Source organism: Magallana gigas, chromosome 3 (genome assembly GCF_963853765.1).
Source record: "Magallana gigas chromosome 3, xbMagGiga1.1, whole genome shotgun sequence".
NCBI lineage: Eukaryota > Metazoa > Mollusca > Bivalvia > Ostreida > Ostreidae > Magallana > Magallana gigas.
The window spans coordinates 24,129,759-24,141,855 of NC_088855.1; the positions used below are offsets into that span (position 1 = coordinate 24,129,759).

The following is a 12,097-nucleotide window of genomic DNA, read 5'->3' on the forward strand; positions in this document are numbered from 1 at the left end:
TGTAGGGTAAAAAAGATCCCATCTACAAAACGTATTTATTTTACTCTTAACATAAATAAAGCACAATTAAACGTTTAATTTTCCTTCCTTTTATTTGAAAACTTATTGGAATAGTTTCATTAATTAGCAGATTTTTTGGTGTTGTTGTAAAGAGAGTAAAAATTTTCCCCATTATTGGGAGGAAGTTAATTTCTCTTATCTTTCTTACACTCAGATTTTATAATTTTTAACTCTAAGAGAACTGTGCATTTAAATACATTATAATGCTTTGTGATCCCCGGCTGCACCGATTCTGTCTTTAATAATTCCCTGTAATAATAAAGATCATCAGACAGTGTTTATATATAGCAAAGCGGAAAAATATTAAAATCATGCATGCTCTTAAGCCCCCCCCCCCCCCCCCCCCCTCTTCCCGTAACTGACCGCGTCGGTTGTAAACTGATAAATCAAATGTACCAAAAAATTTTGATTATAGAGGCAGAAGTATATTGCAAATCCATGCAATGTTTACTTAATTAGAACTGGAAATAGATATAGGAAATTACTTTTTTCCCCATCTCATACCGATTGGTTGGAAGCAACCATTTACTTTCCATACATAATGTCATTCCATCTTCGGAGATAAAGGTAATGGCATGAGTGAAATAGATCCACGAGAGCTAAAAATACGGGATGTTTAAATATAGCAGCCAATGTTTTTATATTATCGTTGATTTTGCCTGATGTAGGAATTTAACATTTTGACTTTCAGTGCACATTTCTGCAGCATTGAAATCGACATTGGTCGCCAGTCATTGAACGATAGGACAGACACAGTGTTTCCACTCAATGCATTTATTTTTAACAAATCAACTTTCAATAACAAACAAATATACGGAATATTATTGATAGCACATCTGTGAACATTGTATATTTATACAATACTTGATAAATAAGGTTATACATATTGGTGAATGCAGTCATCTCTCAAAACATACCCAAAATACAATGTATTATAAAAATTGATATAATTATAATAAAATCCTCACATCAATTAACAAACAAAAAAAACTAAACTCCCAAACAAACAGTTTAGATCATCATATTCTGTTGCAATGTAAAACACATCTTCTAAGGGGAACACAATCATGAATTGAACATATAAATTTTCTGATAAATGTGTGATTTTTTTTCTCAGAACAATGCTTGATGTAATTTAAATATATGTCAATTTAACATTTCAACATATTTATTCATAACAACTATATACTAGGCTACAAACTTAAAATGTATGCAACATTCATTCTGGAGAACATTTTTTTTGGTATCAAGTTGTGAATTCATCAGAAAACAATTATTATAGGTAATCAACATAATAGTGATCAGATTTACCTTGAATATTTAGATATGATTTCTTAAATTTTAACGATCATTTAGTAAAGAATCTAAAGCTTAAGAGGGCTGGATAGTTGTGGCCATTTTTAGACTCTATTTATCTTCTTAAAATGAAGAGCCCTGTAGGAAAACAGACAAATTTTAAAACTATAAGTATTTTTTTTCAGTGTTGCTAAGTGTTGTAAAACTTCCTGTTTGACATTTTTTTTTGAAAGAATATAAAAGCTAGGATGGAAATAAAACTTCAATAAATAATCATTAAAGCAATATGAGCTGCAATTTTTATGCTGAAATTTTTTTCAGCATAAATGTATCTGAAATGTTATTTTCTACCAAAATGACAAAAATATCATGGTTTTTAAATTGATGTAAGCCATATTTTTGTCGGAAAAGCCGTAAAGAAGCCCTAATTTGAGCAAAATTGAATTATTGTCGTCCTGTACAAAAATTGATCTGCTATATATTCCTTAGAAGAGAGATCTTTCTTCTGACAAAAAATGATAATTTTTAAAAATTTTATTTATCATGAAAGTTTAAGTTACATGCAGACATATCATACTAGCATGTTTTTGCAGCAAAGTAAGATTGAAAAAAATACAGCTCATATTGCTTTAAATATTTTGCGATGAGATACTGTAGAATCATTTATATTTGTGGGGGCCAATTTTCGTATTGTGAGTTTTTTGCTTATTCGTGGTGATGTAATTTTGTGGTTGTTTGTTTTCAGTTTCAGTAAGACACCTTACCCTTTCAAAATTTGTTTTCATCAAGGATTTACATTTGAAGGGAGGGCTTCGCATGTATACCACAAAAAGTAAGCCATCACGAATTCTAATGATTCCACAGTATACATTTGTACAAATCACAGTTATTAAAGCATCTATACACACAGTATTTTATCAGCTTACATATAACAATCTGAAAGACCTCAATTATTGTTTACAAAATTCAAATGTATTATCTTGGCTGATGCAACCACAAAATGACGGGGTTTAACTTTATTAGATTTTTTCACCCATACCACATACCAATCCACCAAAAAATGCAATACATGAACAACATTTCTGCATTGGTGGTAAAGCTCTTTTATAAAATCTTTGCTTAAAGTCAAGTCTTCATATACTGCCTCCTTTGGCCATTTCATCTAAACAGAAAGAAAGCATTATTACAGTTTTGCTAAAATATTGAGCATTTTAACACTACATTACATTTTTACAAGAAGGATGATAAACTCAAACAAGGTTATCCTTCAAAGTCAAATTAGTACTTTATTGGTGTGTGTGTATATATATATTTATCTCATACAATTTGATTTATTTTATGAAGCTTTTGAGACAGTCCCTTATATGACCCTATTTGTTGTTTTTTTCAAAGATTAATAACGATGATGCAACGTTGTGTTATGCGGTTATTATGACCTTGCGCAATACAATATAGTACGTCATTTCTGAGATAAATCTAACTGTTTTAATGTAAAGTTTCACTGGAATAAACTTTGAAATAATTTTTTATCTCTAAATAATTTTTCTAAGAGCTTATTCGTTTGATTAAATGGAATTACTGATCAGAAGACTTGATTAATAAAGTTTGTTGACATACACAAAGTTGCGAATGCTCGTTAGTTTGAATTGACTCGAACGATGATCAGTTGTTGATGTTTCAATACACACACACACCAGCCTAATGATTCGAGATTGAAAATAGTGAATAAGGATGCTTACTGGTGGTGGAATCAAAGTCTTATGAAACATTATTTCGGTAAGTTCTTGTATATAAACACAACAAGTACGCTCTGTTTTCATCCCGTCGTCAGATCGATGAACTCTTTGATATAGTTAACGTAATTTGCAGCTTTATAAACTACACATTAAGCAAATTGAAAGTTTGAAGGGGGCTAAACTTATCAAAAATCTTGACAAACCAAGAAAAAAGGTCTTTAGGTCTTTTGGTTACGGTTATGTAGAACTTTGCAAAAAAAGTTCGGGGGGGGGGGGGCAATAGCCCGGGTTCCGATGCCTATGCTACGCAGTTATGTGTTTTCCTTCATATTTGTAATTTAAGTCTTTGACAAAATCCATTTTATATCAATTTTTATAGTAGATATAGTTATGTTGGAAGTACGTCTGGCAAATCACTGAAGCGTTGAAGCGAGGGTCTGTGTCAAAAGTAGTTCCGACCGGAAGTATTTGATATAGCATCACCCGTGTGATAAAGCAAAGGTTTATTACACGGGTAATATACACCACACGTATGAGATAAATATATATATATATATATATATATATATATATATATATATATATATATATATATATATATATATATATATATATATATATATATGTGTGTGTGTTCAGAGCTGACTCAAAGTCTGATTAAAATGATCAAAACATAGATTTACTAAAGACTGATGTTTACAGTGTTAAAACAAAGACTGGTGGTCACAGCATGACAATAGTCTGATAGTCACAGTAAAACCATAGACTGATGATCACAGCATGACAATAGTCTGATAGTCATGCTATAACCATAGACTGATGGTCACAGCATGACAATAGTCTGATAGTCACAGTATAACCATAGACTGATGGTCACAGCATGACAATAGTCTGATAGTCACAGTAAAACCATAGACTGATGGTCACAGCATGACAATAGTCTGATAGTCACAGTAAAACCATAGACTGATGGTCACAGCATGACAATAGTCTGATAGTCACAGTATAACCATAGACTGATGGTCACAGCATGACAATAGTCTGATAGTCACAGTAAAACCATAGACTGATGGTCACAGCATGACAATAGTCTGATAGTCACGGTATAACCATAGACTGATGGTCACAGCATGACAATAGTCTGATAGTCACAGTATAACCATAGACTGATGGTCACAGCATGACAATAGTCTGATAGGCACAGTATAACCATAGACTGATGGTCACAGCATGACGATAGTCTGATAGTCACAGTATAACCATAGACTGTTGGTCACAGCATGACAATAGTCTGATAGTCACAGTATAACCATAGACTCATGGTTACAGAATACAGCTGGAATAAACCTATGGGCTGATAAATACAGTGCAACCATGGGTTTATAGACACAGTATAATCAAAGACAGATTATCACAGAAGTCCATTGCTGACCAAGATCAAATTTCATAATAGAGAAAATATACAATGACAAATTTGACATGTTTCTTGTTCGTCATTCTGCTTGGACCTAGAACTTACCAACAATGTTGAGTTTACAAAGTGGGCAGGTCCTATTATTTAACAGCCATGGATCAACGCATTTAGTGTGAAACTCATGGGAACATGGAAGCACTCTTAGTTTCTGAAGAAGAAAGAAAAATCATAGGTCAACAAATTTTGAATACAAAACATTTTCATCAATTGGCAGTCAAGATTGCAAAAATAAAATTGCATGCAGTTTTGTTTTCAGATTGTATTGCAAAAATAGTATTTTTAACCTTCTATGAGTAATAGAAATCAGACTTGTACAAACATCTAAAGTTGTAAGCACAAAGCATCTTTTCCCGGTATAAAAAAAGAAATGCTTTTAAATATACTAGGCTTAGTGCGCATAAGTACGGAAGCGTATTAGGGCCGCAGCAGTATTTTTTATTAATTTGTTATAACAGATTATCAATTTGTTATATCAAATTATTAATTTGTTATAACAGATTAGTAATTTGTTATAACAAATTAGTAATTTGTTATAACAGATTAGTAATTTGTTATAACAAATTAGTAATTTGTTATAACAGATTATCAATTTGTTATAACAAATTAGTAATTTGATATAACAGATTAGTAATTTGTTATAACAAATTATCAATTTGTTATAACAGATTAATAATTTGTTATAACAGATTATCAATTTGTTATTACAAATTAATAGTTTGTTATAACAGATTATCAATTTGTTATAACAAATTTGTAATTTGTTATAACAAATTATTAATTTGTTATAAGAAATTATCAATTTGTTATAACAAATTATCAATTTGTTATAACAAATTATCAATTTGTTATAACAGATTAACAATTTGTTATAACAGATTATCAACTTGTTATAACAGATTATTAATTTGTTATAACAAATTATTAATTTGTTATAACAAATTAGTATTTTGTTATAACAAATTAGTAATTTGATATAACAAATTAATAATTTGTTATAACAAATTAATAATTTGTTTTAACAAATTAATAATAGCAGAGAGATATCATAGCATTGCACAGAAATCTCATAGCATTGCATTTTTATACTATTTTTTGGTATGCTATGATATTTTCAATGTTTTGTAATGAGATTCCATTGCTATGCTATATGATATTTGACCATCATTTTATGCATATCTATTACAATCTCATGCTATGCTGTGCTATGAGATTCGAGTAATGTTTCGAGATTCATAAGCAATGATATGAGATTCCTATGGAATTCTGTAAGATTTCTATGCTATGCTATATTAAATTGAAACGAAATGCTTAATGATATGGTAAGCAATGCTATGATCAGTGAGAATCATATGAAATGCTATAGGATTCAAATGCTTTATAATGTATATCGATGCTATGCTATGAAATTTAAATAACATAGCATTAAAATCGTATGACATAACATTGGAATCTTATAGCATATCACTTGATTCTCATTCATCATTGCATAACAAAACCTAGCACAGCATACCATATCATGTAATATCATATATCTTCATTAAACGAAGCATTTTATTTAAATTTACTAAAACAAAAGCATATAATGATATGCTATGATATTTCGATACTATTCAATGTTATGGATATAAAAGGTTAAATGATGCTATGCTTTGATGAATGAAAATCAAATTATATGCTATAAGATTCCAATGGTATATAATGTAATTCCAATGCTATGCTATGGAATTAGATAACTGTAATATCATTGGAATTACATTGCATAGGATTGGATTTTATAGATATCATTTGATTCTCATTCATCATAGCATAACAAAACCTAGCACTGCATACCATATCATGTAATATCATATATCGTCAGACAGCATTTTAATTTACCAAAAAATAGTATAAAAATGTAATGCTATGAGATTTCTATGCAATGCTATGATATCTTTCTGCTATTATTAATTTATTAAAACAAATTATTAATTTGTTATACCAAATTAGTATTTTGTTATATCAAATTACTAATTTGTTATAACAAAATACTAATTTGTTATAACAAATTAATAATCTGTTATAACAAATTAATAATCTGTTATAACAAATTGATAATCTGTTATAACAAATTGATAATCTGTTATAACAAATTACTAATTTGTTATAACAAATTACTAATCTGTTATAACAAATTACTTATTTGTTATAACAAATTACTAATCTGTTATAACAAATTAATAATTTGATATAACAAATTGATAATCTGTTATAACAAATTACTAATTTGTTATAACAAATTACTAATCTGTTATAACAAATTACTAATTTGTTATAACAAATTACTAATCTGTTATAACAAATTAATAATTTGATATAACAAATTGATAATCTGTTATAACAAATTAATAATCTGTTATAACAAATTAATAATCTGTTATATCAAATTACTAATTTGTTATAACAAATTACTAATCTGTTATAACAAATTAATAAAAAATACTACTGCGGCCCTAATACGCTTCCGTACATAAGTGTAAATTGTAAAGTATGAACATTTGAAACAAACCTGTTTTCTGTTGAACAATTCCAAACAAATAGCACACAAAGCATTTGGATTCAGATGATTTTCCTTCAATTTTATTGTCTTCATGGAGGATAGAGCTTTGAAAGTCAAGTCTCTTAAAGCAGACTGAAATGAAAAGAATGGTATAGGTATCATAATCTGAATACAACTCAGCCATTTTCCTCTGTGTTAAAAAAATAAAACTAAAAATATTTTTTAGAAATCCGTTAAATATCACATATTGTGAATGAAGAGAAACCATATGAACCAGTATCTATACCTCAATTTCAGATTCCTCTCCCCATTCATTGTTCAAACGTCTTCTAGATTTAATAGCAAGCAACATCAGAATCAGAAATGTTCCAGAGTAGAAAAAATTCCAGAAACTTACAGGATCTGCCTGTAGTAAAAAAATAAACTTGTATATTAATATATCAAAATTTCTTTAAAGAAAATGATTTACTTTATTAAAAAAATCTTTTAATTATATTTTATATTTTGTGTGAAATTTCATGAAGTAAACCAATTTCTACATGATGCAATTGTTGGGATTCAATTTTATTTCTCCTATGAGATAGAATTATTTAAATACTAGTATCTGAGGGATTCAAATCAAGTGTATTGGTTATATGATGGCATTTACATAGCAGAAACAGACAAATTTGAAAGAGTTATCTCCCCCTCAGCATTTTTTGGAACATGTAAAAAACTATATGGTAAATGTAAAAATATAAATGTACATTTATATGGTAAATTAACAAAATGACATTAAAATAGAAGTTTTAGGTAGTATGCACCCCATCACCACTGCGTTAGTCTGCCCCTTAATTCCCTCTTCAAAAACAATGTTACATGTCTGGATGGTCTTACTTTTCAGTAATATGATTGCCTTACTTTTCCACTTGACTCCTCCTCTGTCCCCATACAGACCACTCCATCCCACTCATGGTAGCTGTGACCATTAGTGGGCCTACCACACATAGCCCACAGGGTCAGGGTCGGGAACTGAAACAGGAAACTCAGTGTAAACTTGGGTATACATGTACCACCTTAAACCTACATGTTTTGTGCAACCCAAATATTTGGTATTACTCAGTATGCTTAGTAAATACCACATGTATTAATCAATATTTTAATATTTTCATATGAGAGAGAGAGAGAGAGAGAGAGAGAGAGAGAGAGAGTTAAAAATTGTTTCTTAATGATGAAGAACGAACAAGTTATCTAAAAAAAGTATTTAGTAAATATGTGTTGTTTATAGACAAACATATGAATTCCTTTCAGAATTTTGCATTATTTCCAAGACATGCAAGCAACACCCGATTTTGTTTGGTATGCAGAAATTGATTCATGTTGACAGTTGAAAATAACAACACCAACAAAATATTAGTCTTAAATTACTCAATGATATTGCATAACATTAAAAAGCAGCTGACTTTTACACACCAGTGCACCAATGTTTTCATGAAATTTGAAAACATTTGTCCAATAATTTTCTCAAAGATTGCACTACATTTTCAATTTCAAAATGCAAATATGTTTGATAATAAAAATTAACAAGCAATTAAAAAACCTTTTGGGTTTTTACGGCCATATAAAGGATCTATAGAATTACATTTTAACACATGCATATAATAATACTTTTCAAAGCATTATCAAAGTATTTCACATATTGTAGAATTCATTAAACATTTGGATGCACATATTTGTCTAGTTATAATCGTCCAGACATGCGCATTCATTATTAAATTGGCCAGATTCCTGTTTAAATCATTATATTAGGCTCAATTGGATGGAGATCTGTAGAGTATTAAAGTTATCTGACAACTGGTGAAGATGGATCGAGGGTGAGGAGGTCTAATAGAGGATTTTTTACAAAATGGTCCTATTATCCAGTCCATGACCTGTACAGCCAAGATTCGAAGAAGTAGCATTTGGTGCTAAGTCCTGTACTTTTTGATAATCCATCTAACAGATAATCATTCATGACAATATCACTTACAGATGTCTTTGGAGCTTGATATATCTTTGCCTTCATTTTCATTTTGCTGAAAGATGATATAAATGATATTATAAATTGTGTGCATATAAAAAGAAAAAAAAATATAGAGGAACAATATCAAATTCAAATATATCATATGACATACCTCTTCAGAATGCTGACAAAGTTTGTCACGTTCTCTAAAGCCTCCACAATGATCACAGGACATGAAAACATCTGTTTACCCTCAAACTAAAAGCGTAACAAAATAGATTATCATAAGTAATCACAACATATCAAATGATGATAACTTCACTCCCTTGGAAAACATTGCATTAAAGAACAATTTACCTCTTTCAATATCCTTGGATTTAAAGTCAAAATAATAATGGCTGATGCTCCAAATACTAAAGCTCTCTGCATCTAAAAAAAAATAATTTAAAAATGCCATCATACAATTTGCATATCATCCCTGAGCTATGGAATATTGATTGGTCCACTGAGTTTTCATACACTGCATAAGTAAAATTATCACTGCAATTTTTGACTGATACAAATACACTGATGATAATGAACCTACTAAGTTTCGAACTCCTTGTATTTAGATATGTTACATGTATATACTACTGTATATGTTACCCTGTCAATCATGGATGTGCATTCTTTGTGCAAGTCGTTGACGGAACTTCCACTTCGTTCTCGCAGATGGAACACGGCAATCCAGTTTTCTGGGAGCCTTGCAAAGTGTCTCTCATCATCAAAATCACAGTCAGATGACATCTGAAATTATATTTTATTTAAATCAAAGAATTTTATCTAAACAACAAAATGCTTTCTTTGCCGATTCGTGTAGGATATGAAGGTAAAGACATTACAGAAAAAAAAGCATAACCTGTGTTATCTAACGTACTGATGAACAATAATTTGCATACTTTTATCTACTAGCTGCTATTATGATTAATTTAATAATTTATCGTACAAGAAAGATGTAAATATAAACAATAAGATGCTCTTCTTGACGATTCATGCGAACTTTGAGGGTAGTGATCATTCGAGAATAAAATAGATAAATTCAATTTTGGTAAATACAACTCTTTTTTGACCAAAAGAATAAAACAGACTTGACTGTAAGCTAAATTCATTATATTAAATCTATTTGATAGAACCATGTTTGATTGTGTATACAAACTTGGCAGCTTAATTAAGCACTATCTCTCAATCTAGCTTATATAGTTTGATATAGCAGTTTCAAATTGCTTGTTCCTTTGTACTTTGACAGAACATCAGAGGTACATTCATGATTCAACCTTAGAAGAAAAGTCCCACATTGATCCCATTCCAATTCATTATGTAGGGGCCCCTTGTAACTGGTTAATGTAAAATTTAATTGCTGAACATAGCCACAAAAACCTAACAGCTGCTAAATCTATCAAGGGGATACATTTTTTGTATGTAAAATGTTTATATATGTCATGTTTCCAAAGAACATTATGGTAAGTATTTGTTCATTTTAGCTAAAGCTATGTTTTCCATATTTGAATAACTGCAAAAGATATTCTAAATTGCCCTTCTTTGGTAATTAAGCTCTGCAAACAAGGTAAAGCTACATGTATATATAATTTTGTAAAATGGATATATTGTGGGGCGACTGGACCTGTTTACCAAAGACCTGTATACCTATTACAATCATTTATGTATTCTTATGGATTTGTCATACATAAACAAATTAAATCCTGTTTTTGCCTTTCGTATACTGGGTCTTATAATATTAGCGTGTACATATATGGTAATAATGCTGAACTTTTGTAGGGGGCGTCGCCACAAACAGTATTAATTCCAAGCAGTTACCATATGCAGCCTTCCATTTGTTTCTTTGACATTTCCTAGCTCGGAGTATTTTCCCCGCACATTTTCTGCAATAGCAGGATCATTCTTTATTGTTGATGACAATTGTGGACGACTGGTGGGCTTTTCCGCTTTGTAAACATTGATAACTGCAGTTCTGTTGGGTGCCGCAAGTGTTGGTACTATGAAAGGCAGCAGAAAACACCACAATGACATTGTACATCTCTTTCGATTAAAAAGTATTTGAATAAACGCTAAATGAATTAAAATCCAAACATCTGTCATTTTGCATAATAAACAAACCCACTTTTGTACCTCCTTCGCTTGAAGAGTTCTTCAAATTTCCCGCGGAAACGTCACAACTATTCAAACGCAGCAGTAAATGAAATAACCATATGAAGTACCTGTTGATGTGACATCTCTTGGACTTAATGACATGAATTTGCTATTTTTAAATTGGTCACATTAAATATTTAATTATTCCAACTATAGGCATTTTCTCTCATAGACTGTTTTCCAAACTTAATTTGCAACTATGGTCATGATGGTACACTCCAATCTTAAAAAGATCAATAAGTTCAGTGATTATACTCCGTCTGTTATAAAGACCATGTTTCTGCTAAAAAGTTCTGTGATATTAATGCAGAATTTAAGTGTAAAAATTGTTGCATAACATGATTGCTCTTATTAATATCTTAAATATACCGGTACATGTAACTTCCTTAGCCAAGGTTTTTATACAATCTGTTGAAAATAGAGTGTTGCTAACCCTCGGATTGCACAGATGAACATGTACATCCTACGTGTATGGTATAAACCTTTCTAATGAAGGTAAAAATGACAAAACTTTTATGTCAGTACAAACAAAATTTTATTATAATTGCAAAAAATGTAATATCACTCAGACAAAAATCTGAGGAAGGAATGTGACTAGAAATAGAAAGACTTTAGAAGTGAGCTATTTTCTTGGAAATACATGTATGTAGCAAAGAAAGTGCAAGTCCCAAATATCGCTCTACATTTAAATCTGAGGTGAAAACTACACATATTAGCTGACAATGCTTCATAAATTCTCCCTCACATCACACAAATACAGGTGTGTAAACCGTGTGTTAACACAAATATTATTTCACATGGATAAACTTGAATAAATGAAAATAACA

At 30.2% G+C, this 12,097-nt stretch overlaps 1 protein-coding gene across 1 annotated transcript; it reads right to left on the reverse strand.

The window, feature by feature from the left end:
* Nucleotides 1-2,361: 2,361 nt before the first annotated feature.
* Nucleotides 2,362-11,253, reverse strand: LOC105318675 (RING finger protein 215). Its single transcript, XM_011415904.4, has 10 exons — nt 10,938-11,253; nt 9,729-9,869; nt 9,441-9,512; nt 9,256-9,341; nt 9,111-9,156; nt 8,003-8,113; nt 7,389-7,508; nt 7,112-7,234; nt 4,612-4,714; nt 2,362-2,518 (listed from the first exon to the last, which is right to left on the reverse strand). The coding sequence occupies exons 1-10, from the start codon at nt 11,217-11,219 to the stop codon at nt 2,490-2,492; spliced, it is 1,113 nt and encodes a 370-aa protein (XP_011414206.3). The 5' UTR covers nt 11,220-11,253; the 3' UTR covers nt 2,362-2,489.
* Nucleotides 11,254-12,097: the final 844 nt, after the last annotated feature.

What these genes read in the sequence shown, in the direction of transcription:
- LOC105318675 (XM_011415904.4), bottom strand. Translation starts at nt 11,219, where the DNA reads ATGACAGATGTTTGGATTTTAATTCATTTAGCGTTTATTCAAATACTT. An exon ending in ATCAAGCTCCAAAGACATCT is followed by an intron (nt 8,114 to 9,110) that starts GTAAGTGATATT and finishes TTCCTGTTTCAG; the next exon opens with TTCCCGACCCTGACCCTGTG. An exon ending in AGGAGGAGTCAAGTGGAAAA is followed by an intron (nt 7,509 to 8,002) that starts GTAAGGCAATCA and finishes TTTTTACTACAG; the next exon opens with GCAGATCCTGTAAGTTTCTG.